Source organism: Aquila chrysaetos, chromosome 11 (assembly GCF_900496995.4).
Source record: "Aquila chrysaetos chrysaetos chromosome 11, bAquChr1.4, whole genome shotgun sequence".
NCBI lineage: Eukaryota > Metazoa > Chordata > Aves > Accipitriformes > Accipitridae > Aquila > Aquila chrysaetos.
The window spans coordinates 8854650-8880010 of record NC_044014.1 but is presented as its reverse complement, the minus strand read 5'-3'; the positions used below and the strand labels follow the sequence as shown (position 1 = coordinate 8880010).

Genomic DNA, 25361 nt, shown 5'->3' with positions numbered 1-25361 from the left:
AAAGCCTAAAGTAAACCTTACCATACGGGGACCGAAGCACAGGAGAATATACTATGGTGGATAACTCTGTTTAAGGTTATGAACATATGGGTATGCTTATAATATTTTCCAGTTTCGGTGACATTGTATCACTGTATATTCCTAGAAAGTTGAAAAATTTCCCGCTCCCGACACATACCTTACAAATAAGTTCTTGCTGAATAGCACAGTACTGTTTTATATATTGTAGTAGTAGTGGATCCCTTTTTATGGGTACGTTTGTAATACTGATTTTCCTTCAGTGAGATTTTATAAAGAGCTTCACATCCTTGTCGTGCATCTCTGGTCTAGACAGTCCAGGTATTGGCCTCAGTTTGTGAAAGAGATTTGCAAAGAGAATGTTTTTGTGTGCACAGTTGCATCAAGGCTGTTGGAAAATTGGTTTGAAGCAAATGTCTGCTATGCTTGAGGGTCATTCTGCAGTTCTGATGTTATATGTCCCGAAACCTGTGGGCAGATCATCTCTTTCCACAAATAATTTGTGGAAGACAACTGGAGGGAAGGAAAAAATCATGTGAATCTCCTAGAAGTGTTATTAGATGCTTCCATTAAGGGATAGATGCTTGATGGGTCCCTGTAAAGTCCTGATCAAGAAGCTTGGGTAAAAGTTTAAGCATGCGGTGAATGCATTGACTTGATGGTAAGCATTTGTGTACATAGCTCCAGGAAGAGATTAACATTATGAGGAATATTTCTTAAATCAATAGGAACAAAGTCCGACAGACAGGAAATCCACACAGGTCCTGTCCTTTTATTCAGCAATGAACACCCACTTCTCTTCCCCTTTTTGATCTGGCAGGTTGAGGGGAGGCTGCAATTCTCGGAGAGCAACAATTCCCCTCAAAGCTCCCTTTTCAAGAGGAGGAAATGGAGTTCATCCAGTGATGGTTCCATGGGTGCTGAGTCTAGTGTTGAGGTTCACTGTATCTCTATCGCACACCTCCAAGGGAAGGCAAGGAACGGTCTAAGAGGGAAGAGTCTAGACAGTGGAAGCTGTGCACCAAAGTCCAGCGATCCTGTCATACTGGAGAAAGCAGAACCACAAAGAGGAGGCCTTGTGCGTCATTAATTAACCATTCACTGAAAAACTTCAAAATGTAATCAAGAGAGATTAGTCATGCAGAAAATGTTTAAAACTTAATTTCATTATCGCAGTAAGAACCACAACATGCAACTGTACGTTCACTGGGTGGTTCCTCTACGGGGTTTGTACATGCCTGGCGTGGAGGACAGGGCTTTTTTCACAGCAGAACACTCAATACAGATTAGGTATCTCTGAAGGACTACAGTCCTATTTTTTTTTTTTTTTTTTTTTTTTGCTTTTAAACAGGTTTTATAACTTCTTTTTGGTATCTTTTGATGCACATAAGCTTGTGTCCATAATTCCCCAAATCTAGGAAGATCTAGGAAGACCTTTCTGTAGGCAATACATTCTGCTTCCTTTTGCCCTCTCTTTTGTTCATACCTAAGTTTTAACCCTTGGGTTTGTCCCTATGAAGGGACAAGGTTCATCAGGCTTAATTACATACAGCTCGTTTAAGAAAACATAGTTGCAACGTGAACACACAACTGAGTTTCTTCGAAGTTTTTGTGACTGAAATGCAAGTAGATGGTGATCTGAAAATATATGATATTTACAGCTTAATTTTAGATGGGATTGATGTTGATTGTTTACAGACTGACAAACCCAAAATGTATTGATAGTTTGATGATTTCAATTTTGTTTTTCTCATCTAGAAGCTTATTTAATGGGTTTATTTTCATTTGCTAAAAATATTTCATTTACTAAACAGTGTAGAAATCCATATTTTCAGATAATTTGTTTCATCCTGAAATTATTGAACTATCTTTTCTGAGTTCTTCAGTTTGTGACATTGACAGAATAAATTGTCAGCAAATTATTAGTGAAATATGTTCAGTTGGAATAACTATATATATGTGTGTATATATATACTTATATACATATAACCGATTTTTAACAAGGCACTTTGGCATTTTTGTAATTGCTCCCCCCTATGTATGTCCCTCTCAGTGCTTTTCTGTTATGGTTCTTCTTCTGATGGTCTGCTTCCAAGTCTGTTGACCTTTCAGACTATGCTCTATCTCTTATTTTCACAGAGTTTAAGAAGTGAATCATTGACTTACCTACTCTGATGACTTGTTTATCAAAGTTCCTTTAATTTCATCTCATTTAGGTTTCCTGAGTTCAACCTGGATGTTAAATATTTCTTGCTGAAAGGGTGGAAGAGCCCTTTTAGCACGTGATCTTTCTTTCCTTACAACCTCCAAAATGTAATCAAATCATTTCCCCTTTACCTGACTCATGAATTGGAGAGCCTTTCTGAAGCCACTGCTTTGGTTTTGCTATATCCCACATTATTGTTCCACCTGTGTAACTTCATATTTTGCTATAGTGGCAAAGCAACTGAAAAGAAAAAATATTTAAATATAAACCATTTAAAAAACAAAGAGATTTTTTTCTTCCTATGGATGCCATCTTCACCACTGCTGACTGTTCTGTAGTGTCTGTCTCTGTTGTTGCCAGATTTTACCATAAATGGCAAGATTGAAGAACACAGGACCTGTTAGGGGTGCATTGTAAAAAAAAAAGTTCAATAGCAATTCCCTGTGACAGCTATTTTTGTAAATAGTTATATTTATTGTTCCCTCCTTTAATTTCTTTTATAGCAGTCTCATCTAATCCAAAGGTTTCACATAATCTGTGCCTATTATTTTAGATGTGTTACGAATTTGATCACTTATGTTTCTTAAAGCTTCTGTCAAAGGGCAATTCAGCCCACCTACAATCTTGATTCCTCTTTGGACATGCCTCTCCACTGATTTTTCAAATCTGATGTGATACCTTCATGATTTGGATGTCTCAGCAGATGGGATGAATTTGAGACCTTTGTCCCCATTAGAAAGACCCAATCTACCTCGATCTAATGGATTTCTCTAATTTAAGCAGTGTGTTCCCACACATGTATTGTACCTCTCTCAATCGTCACTTCTTAATGTTCTTTCTCTCTTCCAGGCTTCCGACTCTGCAATTTCTCTCATTTCAGAGTATTCCCCAGTTGCCCCACACTCGGCTTAGCTCCACCGCTGCGCCTTTCTTCCCTGCACTATTAGCTTCGTCTATCCCTGCCCTGTCCTCCTGCTATGCCCATTTCATCTCTGCTCCCTTGAACGTTTTGTTTATCCATTTGGGATAAAGCATATTCTTCCCGTGTTTTTAAAGCACTGTACAAATTGGTATATCTGTATATATTTTCATAATTATCACATTGCAATTTCAAATAATACTATGCATAATTCTCCTATTGTGTTGTTCAGTTTACCCAAGATCCCTATTTCTATTTAACTGATGCTGTAGAGCAGTGTGTTGGTCAGAAAGCTTTGTACTATAATTGAGTAACAAATTATTATTTTCTTCTCATGTGTTCAGTGAACTTCTTTTGCAGATCTTTCAGCTCAATTCATTATGAGCAAATGGAGAAGCATTTGTTTCAATAAGATTTTAATCTCTAGGACTATCTTTTGCATCAGTGACTTTTCATTGTTAATTGCTTTCTTGTCCCCCATTAAGGTGTTCTTGCAACTGCTTCATCCAAACTAAGCTCCTTGTCTACACACACAGTTTGAAAAGGCTCTTTTCTACTTTTTAGGTAAAATAACCATTGTTGCCTTCTTAATGCAGCAGTATGGTTTTTGTGTATTTTCCTCCCTTGATGCTGAAAAAAACTGTACAGAACCACCTCTCAAAGGAATTTTAGAAATATCCTGAATTCCCCCCAGATACATCAGAATACAAAAAATACTTTTATTATTTCATAGCACCAGTTAAGAACACCAGGGCACGTAGTCTGTGCTGGATGTTTGTGAGTGAGTTACCATTGATATTAATGATTTAAAAGGATATGCACTGACTGGAACACACCCGTAATGTCTCATAGTCAGCCTACTGAGAATGATTTTTATTATAACTTCTTCTAAACCTGTTGCTATTTTAAACCCCATAACGGGCATAGGAAACAAAGACTTCAAACAACAATTTTAAATATGCCCCACGTTTTACATTTTGAAATAACAAAATGAGGGGATGAGTTCAAGTCGTTCTCTCCCTTTTCAGAAATCAATTGGTTGTGAATTTATTATTTTAACACAGCTGACAGAGAACATACAGAAGGAATTCAGTAATGAAAAGCATTTGGGGGTTTTGACAGGTCTTGGCTGAAATGAAGTCCTTCGAGACCAGCATTTGGAGGCAGAGGTGAAAGTAGAAATTGGTTTACCTGAAGATCTCTGTATATGGAGTATAAATTTTCAAGGGAGACTGCCTGCCAGTGTCAGGGCTTATCTTTTGACACATCCAGCCTGAAATCTATCAAAATCTGGAAACTTCTTGACTTTTCATTGTAACTTCTGTATGTGTGATTTTCTACACAAAACTGTTTGCACAGGTTCTAAAAGTTTCCCAGAAATTTTGTGCTAATTTTACAGTCTGTACAAAACTCCAAATCTTTTTTTACCTGCGTATTCTGTGTTAACTCTAAGCATAAGCTATTTTTAAATAAAACTCATTCACTCCTTCCAATATTAAAATTATCTATACAAGTCATAGAATTTTGCAGCTTATTTATTTATTAGTTTTCACAATAATTTAGTCCAGTTCTCTCTGAAAAAAATGTTAATGCAGTCTTATTGCTCCATAGATCCATGCAGCAATTATATTGACAGGTTTTAATGTAAAATAGTTTTTTTTTACTTGTGTTAGAACTGCAAGGCCACTGTGGGTAGGCAGGAGTGAGGTAGATTGTGTTCTTTCTTCTACATCATTAATATAGCTATTTACAAAGGTCTACTCAGTAGTAGTTGTGTTCTTTCTTCTACATCATTAATATAGCTATTTACAAAGGTCTACTCAGTAGTAGTTGTGTAACAGGATGTCAGAAATATAATTTGAAGCCTCTGAACTACACAGTGTAACTGAGAGTGATAGTGATTTGCGGAACTTTTATTGCTTAGTAGGTTATTGCATAAAAGAAAAGTCCAGGTAAATTTTCACGTTCAGCCTGACTTTAAAAGTCTGTGGGTTAAAGAGGTCTGTGAATACGTTTCTTTTAAAATGAAAATTTAAGCACAGTGAAAAGTTGTTTCAATTATAAGCTCTTTGGTGCCGTGCTCATGTTACACCCAGCAAAGTGGGAGCTGTATCCCTGACAGGCTGAGAGAGGTTACAGGAAGATGTCTGAGTAACAGTAATAGCAATTGCACTGAAAAAGAAAATGAAAACCCGTCACACTATTTGAAGAGCCATTCTATCCATGCATGCTGTAATATGTAACATACATAGAATACATTTCTGTGTAATGTGAAATATTATTCTTAAGTGCTTCTAACCTAGGAATTGAAATCAGTGTGATAAAACTGGCTGTGTTCTAGGAATTTTTCCCCAGCACTCAGAGCATGCACAGAATTATACTATTATAAAATAATCCTTTCTTGGGGTGATGCTTATATATCTTTGGAAATCAGATTACTAGTTATATATTTATTTACACATTCGGTATTTACTGTCCAAAATAATTCAGCCATGTGTACTTAGGGCACCGAAGGCAAAGCCAAGCCCTGAAGCTCTCAAAGCTGAGTCACATTAGATGGCACAGCGATGCACCATATTCATCCTGAATTGTGCAAACCAGAAGATATTGCTTGCATTTGAAAATATTGGCAACAGAGTATGTTAACTCTCATGTGACCACTGGAATGCTCTGTGCTAGCTTTTGAAAACATAAAATGTAAGAAAAATATGAAAACCCCCATAACCTCCTATCAGACGTTGCAGCTGCCAGAGTGAGTGTTCAGCAGGAGTTAAAGATGGATAAAAAGTAAAAGGTACAATCCATAGAAAGGGGTAGCAGATGAGCTGCATTCAAGACAAATAGATTCTTCATGAAAATGCTGACATTTATTTTCGATATTAAAAATTCAAATGCAAGTGTTTAATATGTCTCATACACATCAGCTCTTTCTGTAATTCTGGGACTGGCACAGTTTTGCCCTTAGTCATTTGGGGATTGCTTTTCCATCCGCTTTGATCACATTGTGCTTCTGCAATATTCCCACCAGTTATCCTAAGAACTCTGATAACTGAATCTCGTTTCATCTGCCCTAGAAAATAAAATATTATGAAGGAGACTCTCAAAAAAAAAACCTGTGGAGGAGGAAAAAAAGCAAACCACCACCCCAAAATGCTTATTAGCACCTTTAATATAAACATTGGTATTTATGAGGATTTAACCACACTTCTCAAAAAAATTTAAGCACGAATATATAGAATGCACAGCCAGTATCAAACCTTTTCTTTCCTACACAAAGGAAAGCATTTATCATTCTGGTAACGCAAGGGACAGAAAACAATGCCAATTCACAAATAAAACCTCTCATGATTTAATATTGTTGTTTTGTCCCCGGCGATCCTAGAATGATAAATATTGTACCTTCTTTTGTCAGTATCAGAAACACTTTCATATGTGGAATAAAGGCGCATTCATTATATTCATATTGGGTTTTTTTCCAGATTGCTTTTTCCAAGCTGTTTAAGTATACATCATACCAGTGATATTGTGCCAGCTTTCTTGTGGTCATTACAAAGCTCCACAAATACCTGCGATGTTACCAATTTCATTTCTAGTTATTACTATTTTTTGTTGTTGTTATTATTTATATTCTTGAGGCTTTCAGAGGCCTCACTGTGGCTTGGGACCTCATTACGCCGAGAGGTGTACAAACATGTACCTAATCTAGCCTACGAACGCTGGAATTTTATGTGCCATGCAAGTGTCCATGGAGTGTGGTCCTCTGGGAAGCCCGCAGGCAAAGTCTGTTTGGTCTGTTACTTTTTTCCCCAAAGGAGGAGGGATGGGACAGAGGGGACAGCACTTTTCTCTGCGTACTTTCTGTGCGATGTGCTCCTGAGAAGATGCTGTGAAGGGTCAATGCCTACGAAATTTATGCAGAACGCAGTAGTCATTCCAGGTGAAATGTCTGTACCTCCATCCTCTTCCCACCTAGCCAACAACAATCCGTTATGGTTTTGCCTAGTATTGCAATCTTTCAGTAACTCAGAGCATATCTTGATTTCAAAACGTTTCTCCAAAAGTAGTTGTCTTTTGCAAATAATCTCAGTACTCTAAATAGACTTACATTCTTTTCAGTTGAGAATACAGAAACATTAAGCACATTATGTTTGAAGAAGAGCTCTCCTGGCTTCAGTGTGATACCAAACCATCTCTCATTGAATGATGGCATTAGAAAACATAGTCATTGCACTAAACCTAGGCAAACTAGCTAATCACTGTATTAGCATGCATTGGTTAATTTTTGTGTAGCACTTTGGAGATAACAAGCTCAGTATTTTAATACTATTTTTCCTCCCTGGACACATCTCTTTTCTTCATATTTAAAGCACTGTGGAAAGGTCAGTAAATATTGATTTTATAAAAGAAAGCTCTAAAATATGACTTGAAAGAGTTAGTTTTTTGAAGAGGAAAAGAAAAAAAAAAGTGTGAAAATTCAACTTAAGTCAGGCCTTCAATTTGGAGGGCCAGATTTCTCCTACCAAGCCTTAGATCTCTTAAAGGGCTCATATATGGTTAAGCATTTGTTTCACTAAAAAATTCTCATTTTCTGGACCTATTGCAACTGCTGGTATGGACCAGAAGAGGCACGTTTCAGGGCAATAGGTTGATTTTACCTGGGTAAATAGAAAGGCAAAGAGTAGGAAGCCAGATGAAAATGTAAAGACTGTATCGTGACTTCGTCCTAGATGAGGCACCCAGTTGTCTAAATTACTGAGCATATGCAGCTTCAGCAGAGCACAGCAATGACGTACGTCACCCTAAAGGCTGTTTGTTCCTGCAAGAGCCTCCTGGCCCTACTTCCCTCCCCTTGAAATCCATCTCGGTGGATCCGGAGAGGACTCAAACCACACTGCCTCAGCCTCTGCGGACCTTCGGCAGCTTCACGCACATCTCACACTGGCACAAAGGATAGCTGTATCCTTGAGGCCATCCCAATGAGAAAAACACAATTCCAACCCTTTTGCAGCGTGAGTAGCGAAAGTACAGTTAAACACATCAAAGATGAAAAGTTGCATAAAAAATGTGCACTAGTTAGCACACCGCTTTTAAAATCTTGAATGTAAATATTGTTCTTAAAGCACATGTGGGACTCAAATAAAGCAATAAGGCTGGCTGTATTGAGATTATTCACAATCTATTTCATCGCTCTTAAAGAAATAATTAGATCATCGTTCAAATGTGAACGGTTATTTTTATCTCTCTTTGTAAATAGTGGACGTGTGTATTTTTCTTGGAAAAGAACTGCCCACTAAAATGAGAAGTCAGGAGAAGGACAAATAGTATAAATGATTATTAAGATGTTTGCAGCTTTTAAAACCTGCTATACTACCACCTCTTCACACTAATACAGTCGAAAGATGAAAGAATGTGGAAGGGAATTAGAGTAGTCTTAGTAACTAACATCAGATTCACAAAGAGAATTCCTGATTATTGGAAGTCTAAGTAGAGAAAAACAAGTACTTTGTAAAGGCAGTTAATTAGTGTGGCGACTCAAGCTTAATGGAACAAGAAGAAGCAAAAATAAGAATGGAAAATGGAGGACTATTTGGAAGAAAGGCAATGCAAAATAGTGTAGGAAAAAGCCAGGAATCCTATATATTCCACTGTCATTATATTGAATGCTTGACCAGACAAGACAGAACGAACAAAAGTCAACTCAAAAGTTCACACGTCCGGACACAAGCCTTACAGAGGTTTAGATAAGTCCCTCTCATCTCTGATGCTTCCCCTTTGGGGGGATAATACCTTCTGTTTCTGAACCTCACACATTGTTGAATCCCATTCCCACAACTGGCTTTTTTCCCCCCTCACCTTTTAAGACAGAGGTCATAAAACCCGGTGCCCCACTTGTTAGAAACAAGGTGCAGTTTGCCACTGATTACCTACCCTTTCCTTTCTTTGCACCCAAGCTTGCAGCAAGCTTTTGATGAACTAATCCTAAGCAGGAACCACGCTTTTTATTATTGCCGCCTTTTCTATTCTTTATGAAAATCAATGTTTGCTTATGGCTGCTTCAGAGTCTCAAGTGTATGGTGTCTAATGGTATTGCTTTAAAGTTTTATATTTTATCTTTATAACTTAGGATAATTATTTATAGTTGCAAATCATAATGTAGCAGCATTATGGGAAACAGAATGCTGGATTGCATTGCAAAGGGAAAAGCGGATTCAGGGTTTATTATATTATTATATTATAGAATGCACTTCAGAGGCTACGGAAGAAAGAAACTCAAATTGTAGCAGTTCTCAGAAGCTGGGATAGTACAAAACAGATTTCATTCACAACACACTCTTGTATCATCATCACTGCATATATAGCCATTAAAGTATAATTGAAATATAGAAAATCAGGAAATGAGAGAACTGAAGCTAAGTTTTTCACATGTGATCAAAAAGCATATGGGAAAAAATAGAGGGGGAAAAGGTCAGCAGTTAAATAGAAAACAGAAGACAACATAATTTCTGCTTTTAAAAAACAGATGGGAGATTTAGCAAAATTGCAGTGAGGGAATTCTAATGTCCTGCTGAAGGTTTGTTTCTCCTTCATTACATTATAAAAACTTTTTGAAAATACATAAATGAAAACTAGCTCCTAATCACATCCTGGAAATACAAAGCCAGCATGGTGCTTTATACAGCATGTCAGCTTTTAATGAAAATATTGTGAAGAACAATGCACAGAATTGCTCTGAATTTTGCCTGCTGTCTCAAAGAACCATCCTGACATTGGAAAACTCCAAGCAGAGTGTATCGCTTGCCACATCTTCTTCTCCCTGGCTTCATTTCTGCTATTTCTTCCTGCCATGACTAGTGATGAGGAAGGGCTGCTGTAGTAGTAACTCTTCAGTATCTGAAGGTTTATTTTCATTGAGAGCATCTTCCGGGAGCTGACACTGCTGGGAAATGGACTTTATGAGAATTTCTGGACTGTATCTTTCACTTGGTTTCTACCTTTTACTTTCATATCCATTTAGTCGCATAAGTCCTGTGCAACAGGAAATGAGTGAGAGATTTTACTTTGTTGTATAAAAGGGTGGTGTGCACATCAGGCTCAGATTTATGCCAGATCTCATGCCAAGAGGGGAATATTTCACAGCTCCTGCAACTCTTGTGGATGTAGTTCCTAAAAGGAGAAACGCTGAACCTGAATTTGGTGTGTCAGGAGGATCTTTCTCAGGTTTTTCCAGTTAAATCCTCTAGATGCAAAGCAGCATCTAGAGGAATGTTTTAAATGGCAGAAGTTATAGTTTGGTAATCTTCGTACCAGAATAGTTCTTTTAAAATTTTTAATGGGATTGATAAATGAGACAATGAGTGCTACTTGTTGGAGTGTGAGCACACATAGAGCTAGGTAACAAGCTGTGACTATCTACTGTCACTTTTCTAGTTTTTCCTCTCCAAACTAGGAAGCATGCCTAGGGCATATAATATATTTTCAGTGATATGCGGTCATAGTATTACTATCTCACAGTTTCAGGCATTTGCTCTACCTGCATATGTCACACAAACAGAAATGGTTCTCTGCTACTATAATTTTACTGATATTTATCTATATTGACTGTGCAGGACCAAGTGTATGTAATCAATTATGAACACACAGTGTTTGAAATGGAACCCTATTTCCACACATTTCAACAGGTCTAAGTGTGTCATTTTGCCTGTTAAAGTCATAATATAGTGTTTTCAGTGTAACATAGAAGATTCAGGAATGAATAAATGAGTAGCTGTATAGCTTGCCTGTATATACTGGAATCCCATTCAGAATTATTCCCTTTCAGTGCTGACCAGGATTCTGGTAGGGCCATTCGTATAAAATGTTTGGGTTTTTAAATGTTTTTTATAGTTTGAGCTTTTCAGCCTTTTACCAAGCTTTTCTGCTAGAATTAATAAAAATCAATATTCTGCATAAGCTGATACTAGCTTTGCTGATGGAGCCACCCTAATAGTGACAGCAGGGCATTTGTGTCTTCTTTTTTTTTATTTATTTTTTCCTTATTCTTTGGCATTAGTAGCTACTGAAACTACAAATACCCTTATGTTAGGGATCCTAAGGACACTGAAGTTGTCACTTTAGTAATATTTCAAAATATGGTTCAAAATTCTGGGCACGCTTTCTGTCCTGTTGACTTCATTCTGTGTTACATTCCCAAGATCGTTTATTTTGTCAGAGTGACTGCTGGCTATGTAGCTGGGGATGTACTGAATGTCTAATTGTGGAAATCAGCAGAATACTGAAAAACTGGCATTGTTATTTGGCCAGAACCAAATTACAAGCCAAACAGTGGTTAGAGCGATGATATATTGCAGCAGTATGTTGGAAATGGAAAACAAGTCCAGTACTTCATCAACCTTGGAAAGCAAAACTTGCAAGTGAGAATGCATTATGGGAAAGCACTGCAGATATCATGCCTACTTCTGATTAAGCTGCAATCCTATTGAATTTCTGGTGAACAATAATCATTCGTTTGTATGAACATATTCATCACTTTCTGGTTTAAATAAAATTTTTGACAGTGGAAGAAAAACCCAGCACCTGCAAAATAAAGGTGCAAGAGTGAGAAACAGCATCTTTGAGCATTATTGCTCTGATCTTCTTCCTTCAAAGTAAATGATAATGTAAGTAGTGTTGTTTTATCTCCAGTGGGGGCAGAATTGTCCCCTCTTGGGCCCTTAAACCTATTGTCTTTAAAGTTGTGTGTTTTGTCTTGAGGAGGAGAGTAGTAAAGCTGCAAATCTGACAATATATGTTATGACCCAGACGGAACATTAGAGAGGTATTCAAAAAAACTGAATTTCACCTGGTGAGGTTAATCACCCCAGATTTCCTCTACAGACAGAGAGAGATCTGCTTTAAATCACCCCCTGCAAGTAAGGCCCCTCCGGAGGGAGGCAAACCCCGGTGAATACCTCTGCCTTTTCTCCTAACTGTTCTCCCGATTGCTCAGTTGTGTTCGAACCTTCTGTTTCCCAGATACTCGTACACATGTATGCGCATACACACGTGCAGATACTCCGATTACTTAATCACATGAAATGATAGTTCAGCACTGTATTAATGGAGGGTCGATCACACTGTTTATATGGATGATAAATCTCTGTCTCACAGGTGTTCATCCTACTCATGGTGTTTAGCAAGGCTTTAGCTTTCATTGCAGTGGTTAGAGTCCAACTGCATGAATGGATTTGGGTAAAAAGCTTGTAACTCAAGCTCACGGTTTTTTACAGTTTTCATATCTTCATTTTTCCCTGATTGGCATGCATGATCCCAGTAAAAGGAGATTGCTGAAGACAGAGACAAAGAGTAAAATAATGCCGTACAAGTAACCTCAATGTACTGGTCTGGAGGAGGCTTTCGCAATCCAAATGTGTCTAATTACTATAGAGAAGTTCATAAACTAACCCCAATTGGGTCACGGCTGTGATACTGACTTCTAAACAAAACCAATTACAATTTTGTTTGTATTAACACAGGTATTGCTAAAAGTAAGTGAAAATAGTGCTTCTTCAGTACTCCAACTAGATTTTTTTCTCTTCTACAGAAATAGGTTTACAAGACCAAATTAGATTCTGGCATGATTAATGCATCTCACCAAATTCTTGCAGAGTAGCAAATTAGTTTATAGTGATTTTCTTGAAAACAAATTAAACAGCTGCACAACATCACAAGAATAGAGACATTTTTCATAACATATGGATAAATGATTCAATGGAAAGAAGATGTAATCAAACTGAAAATGTAATCATTTGTGCAAAAAAAAAAAATCCAAATGTTTCGAATATTACTGTCCATTATAGAAACCTGTGTAATTACTTGCATTTTGACACATGATGTGTAATATGCAGTGGGAGAGAATCAAGGAATTAATCTGCATGAGGTTTGCACATATTCTAAGCAGATTATTCCTTTTTAGGTATTTTTAATACCCATTGGTTAAAAACTAAAATGCTTCTTTTGCTAATAACTTAAAATAACAGTTATTTTGTCAATTACAGGTGATTTGCCATTCATGTACTTGATTGATAGCTTTCTGAAAATGTTATGTGTCCTATGAATTTGCTTTTTACCCCCTAAAAATGTAAACATATTTTGCTACTGATACACCTGTTTGAGTCTCCATAACTTTTATTCAAGAAATGCAGGGTAGAGAAAGTCTGATCACATGCATAATTATTCATGCAGTAATTACTTGTTGCTTCTTTTGTTAATGTAAAGGGAAAAAAAAATTGCACACAAAAATCTGCCATCATTTTGTATAAAATAAGCCATGCTGAGAAAGACAATGGAACAGTTAGGCGCATTGTCAGATTTCTGTAATCACCATTTGTGGTCCAAGGTCCAAAAATTACAATAATGGACTGAAATAATAGTCTAACAATAGATCACTTGTCTGTAACTACTGCCAAGGTAAAACTTCTTAGATAAAAACATCAAGATGCTTTAATTCTCTTAGCTCTGCTATTCTGTGAGAAGAATATATTTCTTGACTAAATGTGATGCCTGCTTTATTAATTGAAATTTATTACTGATAAGTATTGCAGCTTTAGGAGCTATTACTAAACTAGTCTAAATGTAACCATTTCCCAAGCCTATTGTAATATCTAAAGTGAGTGAATAAGAGGTTTTGAGAAGAAAGTTTTGTCTTCAGACTCAGCAGTCAAGTACAATTCCTTTTTTATTATTTTTTATAGTCTTTGGAGTCAGTCATATTGCTAATATCACTGGACAGATCCGTGACAAGCTTTGCCAGCGAGCCCCAAGGAGTAGGGTCCAAGAAATAGATAATATACCTAGTAATGTTGTTTAACCATCATAGCTTAAGGTGTGCTTTACTCTTCAAATGTAAAGATTTTTTGGCAAAGCAAGGTGTCAGAGATCTTGGGAAAGTATCTGTAGTTCCATTTCTTCCTCTATTTGTAGAACTGTATTTGACTTTAACAGAAGTCTGTATTCCATACACCTAGATTTGGGTTACTCTTCACCAACAGGTTGGGTCACAGACCAGTTTTATGTAGTTCATTTTTCATTCCCACAACATTTTACATTTCTTCATATTAGTTTGTATTCCACTGTTTTCCCTTGAGCATGTCTTAATGCCACTATTACTTACACTTGTTGTCCCTCCGATCTTGCCCAAGTATTCCTTGACTGTCATTCCTTTGCTTCCTCACCACCTGTAGTGCCTAGTCTTGCTGAATTCTGTTGCTGCAGCCTCTCCAAAACTCCATCTTCCCTCTGCATCGCCAAAACAATAGCCCTTGCCCAGGATCTCTGCAGCTTGCTTCTGAATTACTGCCACCTTGAACAACTACTGTCTTAACCACGTTTATTTCATATCTTTTTCTTGACTATTTCTTTTTATTGCAGAAGTCATTTTTAGTAGCTCCACGCACTCTCTTTTTCTAATGCCTCATATATCATTATTCATCTTCAAGACCCGCCATGATTTACTGTTCTTTGCCTATCATCTCTTACGCAGTTTCAGATGAGAGGTCCTCTCCCAGCTCAGGTCAGCCATTATCTCAGTCTTCCTCTCCCACTTGTTAAGTAAGTGCATTTCTATTTCCATCTGTGCTGCTTTCCCTGGGCAAGGTGCACAGGTCGGATTGGTGCACAGGTCTGATGACACAGTCCAGCTAATTGCAATAATCTCATATTACCTCCTTTTAAAAGTAATCAGTGAAGGACCAGCTGAGGGAACTGGGTTTGTTTAGCCTGGAGAAAAGGAGGCTGAGGGGAGACCTTATCGCTCTCTACAGCTGCCTGAAAGGAGGTTGTAGTGAGGTGGGGCTCAGTCTGTTCTCCCAATTAACAAGCAATAGGACAAGAAGAAACAGCCTCAAGTTGCGGCAGGGGAGGTTTAGATTGGATATTAGGAGAAATTTCTTCACCAAAAGGGTTATCAAGCATTGGAACAGGCTGCCCAGGGAAGTGGTTGAGTCACCGTCCCTGGAGGTATTTAAAAGATGTGTAGATGTGGCGCTTAGGGACATGGTTTAGTGGTGGACTTGGTAGCGTTAGGTTAATGGTTGAACTCGATGATCTTAAGCATCTTTTCCAACCTAAATGATTCTATGATTCTTGTGTTCCAGGAGGGCTTGAGTTGAAAAAAGAGTGTGGGAGACAAAAGCTTCAGTTAATCAACATTAGATTGCACCAGTCCCGCTACCATAGCGTCTCCAACTCCTCACTAGGTCCCCTTCGTCAGTACGGTGTTTGTTTGCCCTGCTGAATGGACAAGAGCTATCCCAAACTGCCAGAGAGACCAAACAGCCCACGCTGCCTCTTAGCCACTGGAAGGCTGGATAGTTTAAAGGCACCAGATGTTGTACAGACCCGGATTACAGACTAAACTACAGATATCTCACGCGGAAAGGGAAGGGGAAACTGGCTGACCGTACACAAAAAAAATCACTACTGACCCCTTGGAGCACAAATATTTCACACAAATATGTAGGGCCATTTCCTTTTCAAAATGAGAAAAATTGGGAAAGGCTGAACATTGCGTAAAAGATCCTTTATTGTATAGTCTGCATTTCCCACAAACTGACAGCAAGTAATTTATAAGTCTATTCTGGGAATAAGAGTTTCCTAGCCCCTTATAGATAGCTGTTATTACTAAATACCAAGGGTATAGTACAAAGGATCATGACATCTCCTCTCTACTAGTGTGTGGCTGTTTAATTCCACACTATCATTATTTAGTTTATTATTGTTATGGTTTAAGCTCTGTCTCATATTTTACTTATTTAATTAAGTTACATGCATAAGAAAAGGAAAACATACCTCCTGGACTCGGCTGTCTTCCCATCTAGCAAAAATTATCACTGAAAAAAAATGATGGGGTTACTTGCCCAAAGTAATTTCCTAGTTAGTTTAGTTTGCTTAATATATCTTTCTCATAGTAAGAGTGGTGTCAGCTTAAAATACACATACATGCACCAAACAGGAAGAGAAGCCCATAAAAAGACTTTGTGATTCTGAGGGGCTGTCAGCTTGTCCTTTAAAAAAAATTCTAATTCAAATAAAAAAACATTCAATATGACAGGTTATGAAGATTCTTATTCTTCTTGGCAGTTGCTTATGATTTTTTTTTCTCTGTGACTAAGTCCGTGATCTCTGGATATCGTCTAGGCACACCTGCCAGATCAGGACCCTCAGATACTCATGAAGGATTTGACTACTTTCTGACTTTGAAATGAACTTAGCTCTGTTGTGAGATAGAGTCGTTCCTCTAGGCATGTACAGTCTTGAACTTCAGATGACTCTTAATTTTTCTCCTGGAAAGTAGGCACTTGAGTATCAGGTTTGTATGTGGTTAGGAGAAGGTTTTGTGGATCATGCTTTTGCAGCCCAGATTTTGTTCTGGTTCCATTTTATGTACCTTTTGGATATCTCCTGACATGACTTGACACAAACAACATTCTGGCCTTTTCAGTCATGAAAGTTAATCATGAGTTAGTCTACTTGGAGAAAGTTTGAGTGAGAAAACAGGAGAAGTGTAGGAAGTACCAGACAATCTTGAAAATTCTATCAAACAACTAAACTGAATAGGAATATTCCTAACACAATGTCTCACAGAAAGTGAGAGAATTTTTTCAGTGGGTACTCAGAAACACTCGCCTAACGACAACCTTCTTGAAAGTTATGTTCCTCCGCCATTATAGACACTATAGCTAACATGTACATTTCCTATGAAGAATAAATGTATGCAGTCCTGGTATGCATCCATAAAGGTTATGGTGAATGTGATCTGCTTCATCAGATTAAGAAACAGATAATACAAAACTGCATTGTTAACAAGGTGGGTTTGTATATAAATGTCATTTATACACACATACTATACATTGTGTATTTACAAAACTTTTCTTTATCAACCTGAAATAATGATAAATGACAGAACTCATTAAAATTCCCTATAATAATAACTGGTAGTTTTATTGATGAGCATGAAATTGTCTTCACTGGCCTCACTGTGTGTTATGGTCATCTTCATGAGGCACTAGAGTCTGTAATTCTCATCACTTAGTATGTCTTCAAACTGTTTAGATCCATTTGTACAGATATTCACAGACATTGCATCTTGTACAATGGAAAGACTTCAAGTAACAGATCCTTTATGATAAAAGGACTCTGCCCACTATTAGGTGACCATGTACAGTAACACGTCTTTAAAGAATCAACAAATGGAAGTAACACAAAGACTGCTGGGTCCTGAAGGGTGAAGCTATTACTTTAACAGTACAGCGTTTACCCAGTCTTTTCTGTTTAAGTCTCTGTATGGCAGCTGTCATTTTATTTTCGTTGCTTAAGGTCACCTTAAGCAATGACTATAATTTTGGTTAAAACGTCAAACAAATCTAATTGATCTACCCGAGCTGCAGTTATTTTATTGTCTTCAGCTTTCTGAATGTTCTGATTGTGCATAACAATGAAAACGTGTAGAATTTAATCAAATGAAGACATCTATCCAAATGTTATCTCTGAATAATACATATTTAAATTGAAAAAAACATTTCCAGTTACCTGCCTAACCATGAATCTGAGGTCATTCTTTGTTCCCTTACTTTCAACAAAGCGGATAGTAAGAACTCAATGCATTTCTCATTAAAATGAACAATAGAGGAGGAAAAAAGATTTTAAATATGCACGTCAGCATGTAAGACTAACTTTTTCAATGTAAGGTTTTTTTTCTACTTTGAGAGATAGTGTAGCCTTACATCAGTTCAAATGTAGCTGTATACAATCAGAGGAAAAATGTTTAAACATCCCAGCATGGGTATTTCCATTTAAATCTGATTACAGTGAAATAAAACTGTAGCTATTAAAGGTTTAGAAGAACTACAAATACAAGCAGTAAAAGAAGACAGTTAGTAAATGAGGTAGTAAAACATTTCAGCAGGGCAAACAGTTTATAGCACTCAGCCTTCCTGTAGCAGACTGTGCTATTCACTACAGACTCGTGCATTGTTCCCTGAACTGCACTTAAACCTGCAATTAACCTTTCACGCCTAATGAAGCTGTTTTGCTGCAAAATTAAAATATATAGTACTGCCTGTTTTTACAGAGACTGGGAGGAGAGCATCTCAAAATGAATGACTTTTTCAGATGCTTTTGTTCAAATGCAGAATTAAAGTGCTGTTTGTATATAAATCGGGAATGCGCTTTTCAAGGCAATCTCTTTTGATGTGCTGTATTTTATTCCTGTACTTATTAATTGTTTTGCATAATTGTAAAAAAAAACAACAAAAAATTCACACACCAGTAATTTTATGATTAGACACTTACTTGCTGAGAATAAACTATTACCATTTAACTTCCATTAGGAAAGACAATAGTTCTGCTAAAGATAACCAAGTTCATATTGCTTTCTCCGGTATTTTTCTCATTGTGGATGCAATTATCTCTTACAAAAATATACTTTCCACTTATGTATTTGACTGGGCTCACTTCTTAATGATCTTCCCATACATGTCCTTAAAACAAGCTAGAGGTTGATTTAGCTGCGTAGAACTAGGTCAGGTTATTTCTATAACATTTAGTAGAAAAACAAACTAAACTTACAAATAGGTCCGGTTCTGCAGCTAGGCTTGAAATTCCAGAAATTAGACTATTAGAGGTGACCCACTGATTCTCCATGTGGGGTGCTTACTGATTCCACTGTTCCTTTCTGCCTCCTTACTCAAGAGTCAGAAGCAACCAAAGCCCATGTACTGGCTTGGAAAATACCAGTTTGGATGGTAGGTAGGACGTTCAAATGGCAGCATTCGGGGAAGATGGGTAAAAGTAATAACTTATGAACTGAGGAAACAGATATAGAGCACTATAGGATTTACAATTCCAACTTCAATGACCATAAATGAATTCACAGTTGTTGTTTAGATACAAAACCTGTAAAATACAGGGACTGTTTTGGTTTTTTTCTTTTAATGAATATTTAAGCCACAGCATTTTTATCAAATCTTCTGTTGTATTTTGATGTAAATTCTGCTTACTTGCAGTGCCTGTGCATCAGCTTGACTTGGTAAATGAAATTCCTTTAGACTGCCAGTCTGAAATAATGAATTGTTCCCCCAGTTAATTGTATTGCTTTGATAACAAGGAACTATGCTGGGCGTAGAGAACATAATAAATGAATTTCATCAGATGATTTGTTTGACGTTTTGAAAAATGATCTTCTGTAGTGACCCGATTTTAATGGAACTCTAACAGCATGCCAGTATATCCCAGTATGCAGCATTAGATTTGAAGGAAATAGTTCTTCCTTTCTGTTAATTGTTATGTAAACTGAGGTTAGCATTATACATGCAAGTATATTTTAAAATATCTTATAAAAAATGGAAAATCTGTTTTCCTAATAATATTCACTCCATTTAGCATACTCCCTAAGCCTAGCTGTTAAAGACAGGATCACATGTAAGCGACCATCAAAATGTTATTTAGGTTTTATCCTTGAATTTGCTAATACCACATACTGCTGATACTTTAAAGGTGCCTCAAAGATTTCAAAAATTTAATTTATCAAAGTCCAATTTAAGGCATCACTAGCTCATGCCAGGAAATAAATGTGTATGTGAGAAAAATGACTTGAAATGTAGCAATGATAATTGTACTTAGCATTTTACAGTATAGTGCTGTACATTTTCAAAAAGCTGTATGCACATTAATTAATTCTTGCAACATTTTTGTGAAGTAAGAAAGGTAGTGTTACAGTGTGCAATAGCATAGATTTTTTCAGGATACTGGAAACCAGAACCGAATCTGACAGTACATCATACACTAAGAAAGAAGCCTGTAGAAACACTTGTGAGAAATATTTTTTGCACAGTTTCTTAGTAGATCAGTGCTGTAATGAGGGAACACCTGAAAAATATTACAAAATTGGATTCTGTAATAGATAAACTGAGTTTGATATTGGCCTGAGTTAAAAAATAGAGACTGCCTGTTAAACATGATGAAAAGTATTTTCAAGGTTTCCTTGTGGAGTAGTACTGCTACTGGTTAGAGATTGAGATGTATTGGGCAGTATGGAGAACCAGCACCATCTTTACCTACATTATGGGTCTATATAGACGTGCTTTTGCAGATATAAGTGTCATGGTTTTATTGCTGTTGGGGTGCAGTAGAACATATGAATGATGTAAAAACTCCGAATCCATTTCATTGCAATATCACCTATGTGAATTTAAAAATTCAGAACCACCATGTATTAAGTGTGTTGTCAACCACAGCCTTTCAGCAGAAGTCAGTAATTTCTAGCGCGTGTGCAGTAAAAAGCAAATCAAAGAGTAAATTCTTAAACTACTCATTTCCTAAGCATGGCTGTGCCTGCCCTCTGTAAAACCCTGTTAAGATTATAACAGGTCATGAAATATCAACAACTTAACCAGAATCTGAAAAAGAAGAGTTTTGGTGAGTTGACAACATTTAGAATTTATCCAGGCCAACAGCATCCCAGTTCACTGTCTGTTCACAAATCCATGCATTCTGGAAAGACATTTTCTATCTTTTCGTTCATGGTAGATACTAACTTCTTCATATTCCCAAATTAGGGAGGCATTGCAAAGGGAAATATTCAAGGATACAATTTTGTCTTAACTGTGGTCTCCATTTCTCCTTTATTTTCTGATTTGATAGTTTCATCCATTTCTAAATGCAATGCACAAACATTTAATAAGAGAAAATCCATGTCAGATTGCTGCTGGTCCACCATAACCATAACCAAGAAAATGGTGATAAAGAGAGGTGATGCTAAGATCACAAAGCAAATCAATGAGAGACTTAAATGGAACTCAGTTCTCCTGATTTCCAGGCTAGTGTCTTAACTGCACTTTTTTTCTTCCTCTGTTTCTTCACTGTTACCAGGTAGCATTTTAAAAAGTGAGAACTTGTTATCTAAGTCTGAAATAAAACTGATCACTTGTGGGAAAGTACAAAAACTCGGCATGAAACTAACCATCACACTGCTCTGGAACTCTTCTCAGGAAAGCTGGGCATTAAATTTTGTTTTTCCTTTATTTATCTTACAGGTCTTGCAATTGCAAGTGCACTGATAGACATTTCACAACAGAAGCCCGCGGACTGTAAAGATAAGAGTTCAGGAGTCAGAAATCGAAAACATCATCTTTCAACACGTCAAGGAACTTGCGTCTGAGATTCAAAAACTACAATTGTATATTCTGTAATGTTTTCTTTTTAAATGGCTTCCATTGAAAGCTATACTACAGCCTCAGTTTTTATGGAGGCAAATCTATGAATGAACATATGAGGTACTGTGCTCTGTTTTAGTCACACAGCCTACTATACCCCAAAGCAGAACAAACTTATGGTAGGTATGAATATGTTTGATGAGCTTTAATATAAAGAGTGGATCCTGGTATCAACAAAATATGAAACAAATTACCTAGTATTCTTAAACCTGAACATATCAGAGCAGGGAAAATCCTTGAACAGAACTAGGAAAAACTGTACATTGTTTTGTAATGTAGAAGAAAATTGTATAATTGAAAACTAAGCAAATTCCAGGAAACTAAAGGACATTTTTGTATAGCTTAATGTAACAAAGAGAATTGTACAGTTCTTTCCTTGTAATCAGCATTAAGATTTCTTTCCAGCAAGCAGGAACTAAAGAGGATAATTTGGATTTAGGTGTTCTTTTATCACTGCCTGAAATAGGTAGGCAGCTTTTGAATTTAGCATAGGTATAAACCAAGAACACCACACGTAATATTTGAAACATAATTCCACAAAAAAACGTGATTTGAGCATTTCATGATTATTTTTCTTTACCTTTCAAAAGCCTCAGAAACATAATCTGGGCTGCAGCAGAGTGATGGGTGGGCTTTCATGTTTCTGTACCTAAGAGTCTATTCTGAATTCTGAATGATATGTTTTACAAAGAGCACATGTGGGTCCTCCATGCCAGCTAACTGATTAGCAAAATTAATTGAGCATGGAAAAGCTTCTTTTGCAATAAAGTTTGCTTTTTTTTCCAAGAGACTCTCCAAGATTGCAAATCTAAGGAGAGTTTAACTTGCTGTTATTCTACCTGCTCCCATTTCAATATTGAAATTTGCTAGTATCTATATATTGTCCTGACCTCCAAGCAGAAGAAATGAATCCCAGTCAGCACTTTGATCCTTGTTTTTATAATAAAGTATGGATGTTTGGTTTTTTTTTCTCCCAGCTGCAGAATTTCATCTCATTCTCACTTTCACACCAGTTAAGGAATTACCCTGCATAACAAACACTAAATAAATAAATATTTATAAATCCAAGTTGCTTCCAACAGTGGTTCTCAAATCCAACATCCAGCATGGAACCTCACAGAATCAGTACTCAGCAACAAAAAGCAGATGAAAGAGTTTCCTTTCTATAGGACATTAGTCTTTTAGGGGCTCAGTCGCCATGACAGATAACCTAGCAAACAGCTTTAATGGCCCTCAGTCTTTTTATTTACTCAAAATTCATGAATATACAAAAAAGTAAGAGAATGCTAAGGGGTAGGTAGCAGATGTGTCATATTCTCATTTACGCATTACACATTGGCAGCAGTATAATATGAAACTAGTAGTTTTGTACAAGCTTGTTGAAAGCATAGTTTCTCAACTCCAAATTTGCCACCGTACTAGTACAGGAGAGTGATACAGAGGTATAAATACCTCATGTAATGATAGACTTTTGGTAAATACGAAAGATATAAAAAGATAATTGATGTTTACTACTATATCTGTATTTTTCATGTTCTTTTTATTTCATGAAGATGATGACATTTTACTGTTTATAGTTGACTACATAGTTACTTGCATGCCATGGTGGTGCAGTAGCAGTAATAAAGCCCTGTTGTGAGTTGTGTTTATTTCGTAATGCCATTCATACATAGAAGTACTCAGCTTAATTTGGATGAAGACTAAATGTAAAAATAACTATAAAAAGGAACGATTGTACAGTATGTAGTTATATCTTATACAGGAGTATTAGGTTGCATCTAACCATGACTGCTCTATTGTTTTGATAAATTATGCACTTATGAATTATGGTATAATTATTTCTTATGCTGGCATGATTGTTTCAATATTTTCATATCTTAAAATAAGATTATTATCCTAAAATAATGCCATCACAATCTTGTGAATTTTATTGCCTATTCTGACCTCAATCTCTTATATCTTAAAACTTTAAAAATTCCTTTTTAAAGCTTCTGTTGGGAACTTTCAACCAGTGCTACTTAGCATAGTGGAAAAAAATGGTCTTTTGAAAACAACCCTTTCTGTCAGTTTTAAAGCTGATCTGTTCAAATGAATATAAACCAATGGAACTGGTTTATATGATGCATACACTTATGAAAAGGAAAGAACCACTTGTCTGGAATATATTCCAAACTCTGTATTATCCTCAACCTAAACATTTCACATAAGAAATATACAGTGTGTGTTTTGTGAATGTACTGGAAACCCCATACACAGAAAGACCACGTAGTCTTGTAGAACAGTTTTGACTGTATTCACTCATAAAGGATTACGTTCCTCCGTATCTCAACTGGAGTTTGATAAATACTTGAAAAGCAGGTATGAGTTTTAAAGGGATTAAAATATTGTATTGCAACACTGAAGATGGGCAAATAGCTATCAGCCATTTTATTGTGTTAACAGTTAAATATGTTATTTTATTGTAGAAGAAAAGCATGTTTGCCATGGGATCATTCAGCATTTTCATTCACTCTGAGAATGTTTTTTTCTAAAGTGTTTTTCTTCTCCCAGAATCCTTGATTGCATGCCAATTAGTAAGGTCATATAATAATAAAAAAAATAAATAAAAATACTTATATAATGGCCATGCTTAAATACCAGAAGTTTGCCAACACATCTCAAACCAAAGTTTCAAAATAACTCTTACAGCCTTCTATTTGAAAGGTATAAAAATAGCATAATATGTCTGATGTTAACTACATTTTGTTAGTTGTTGGCAAGCGCAAACTTTTTAGTAATGATCACTGTACATCAGATGAGATGTTTTATCAACTGTCACATTATGATTGCTTCATGAAAAAGCCAATTTTCTTAAACCCTGTTCTCCAATTTAACTTTTGAACTCTCTTAGAGTCAGAAAATGTTGAATGGCTTGTTTTACCCCTAATGTGATTTATGTTGGATGAAAAATAAACAACTAAGTGCTGTTCTGGAAAGTAAGCCCCAGTGAAGTTCTGACTGTCAGGACTCCACCTCCACTCCCTCAGTCCGTGGATTCTGCTGAGGGAAATTCAGCAGCTACGAATTACTGTTCAAAATTTGAGATAGACTGTCCATGGTAGCATGGGTTCACCAGTACTTCAATTCCTCTCTGTACTTGTATATTTATATAAAGTCCTGAAACTACTTAAATCAAATTTGTGCACATATAAATAATACTTTAGAATACTTGCTTCCATTCATTACATTCCTATGAAATGTAATGAAATGCTAGTTCACCTATACAAAAAATGGTTGTCTATAAGTTGCCACTATTAAAATTATATAAAAAAAAAAAAAAAAAGACCAAATTCTAGGTATGTTAAAGCATGAAGATACCATTAATTAGGAGTATTCAGATTCATCTGGTTTGAAAATTTTCATAGCTGACCGCTCTCTTTATAGTTAGAGTCCCCTCTCATCTTCCCAAATCAAAAACATTTAGACAAGTTCAGATTGGGACGTGGAATTTGTTATGGGTAAAATCTGCAGCAATAATTATTTTCCAAATAATCTAATGTGGAGAGCTGGAAACCTGATGGTAAGAATTTTAGTTTGGGATCACTTTAACAGATGTTCAGTCTTCATGCATAATAACTTTCACAGTATTTATCTAAATTATAGAATCATTATGTATCTAATTTCATTACCAGTTTTTTAAAAAGCATCTGAAAGGTTTCTTGACAATAAAGGAAAAGTCTCTGTTAAAGGTAATTAACAATCCCTCTCTTTTTTTAAGCAAAGTTGTCCTATCTAGAATGCTTGACGTTACTGGGGAAAATTAAATAAATTAACTCTATTTTTTCAATCTCTAAGGTGCAGCATTACCTGAAAAGCTGTAGTTTACTGATACTTATTGTGGATCATCTCTAAAGTAAAGTATAGAATACCTAAGGCTATTTTAGATGTTTATGGCAAATAATAGCAAAACTACTGTTGTCTACAGGTGGCC

General features: G+C 36.4%; 1 protein-coding gene across 2 annotated transcripts in view; it reads left to right on the top strand.

The window, feature by feature from the left end:
• The window catches only part of ATRNL1 (attractin like 1), a 539891-nt gene extending 514768 nt beyond the window's left edge, over nucleotides 1–25123 (top strand). For both annotated transcript variants that reach the window (XM_030030646.1, XM_030030645.1), the window contains one exon: nucleotides 21212–25123. In XM_030030646.1, coding sequence (XP_029886506.1) covers nucleotides 21212–21336 — 125 coding nt within the window. In that variant the 3' untranslated portion in view covers nucleotides 21337–25123. The remainder of the gene's footprint in view (nucleotides 1–21211) is intronic.
• Nucleotides 25124–25361: the final 238 nt, after the last annotated feature.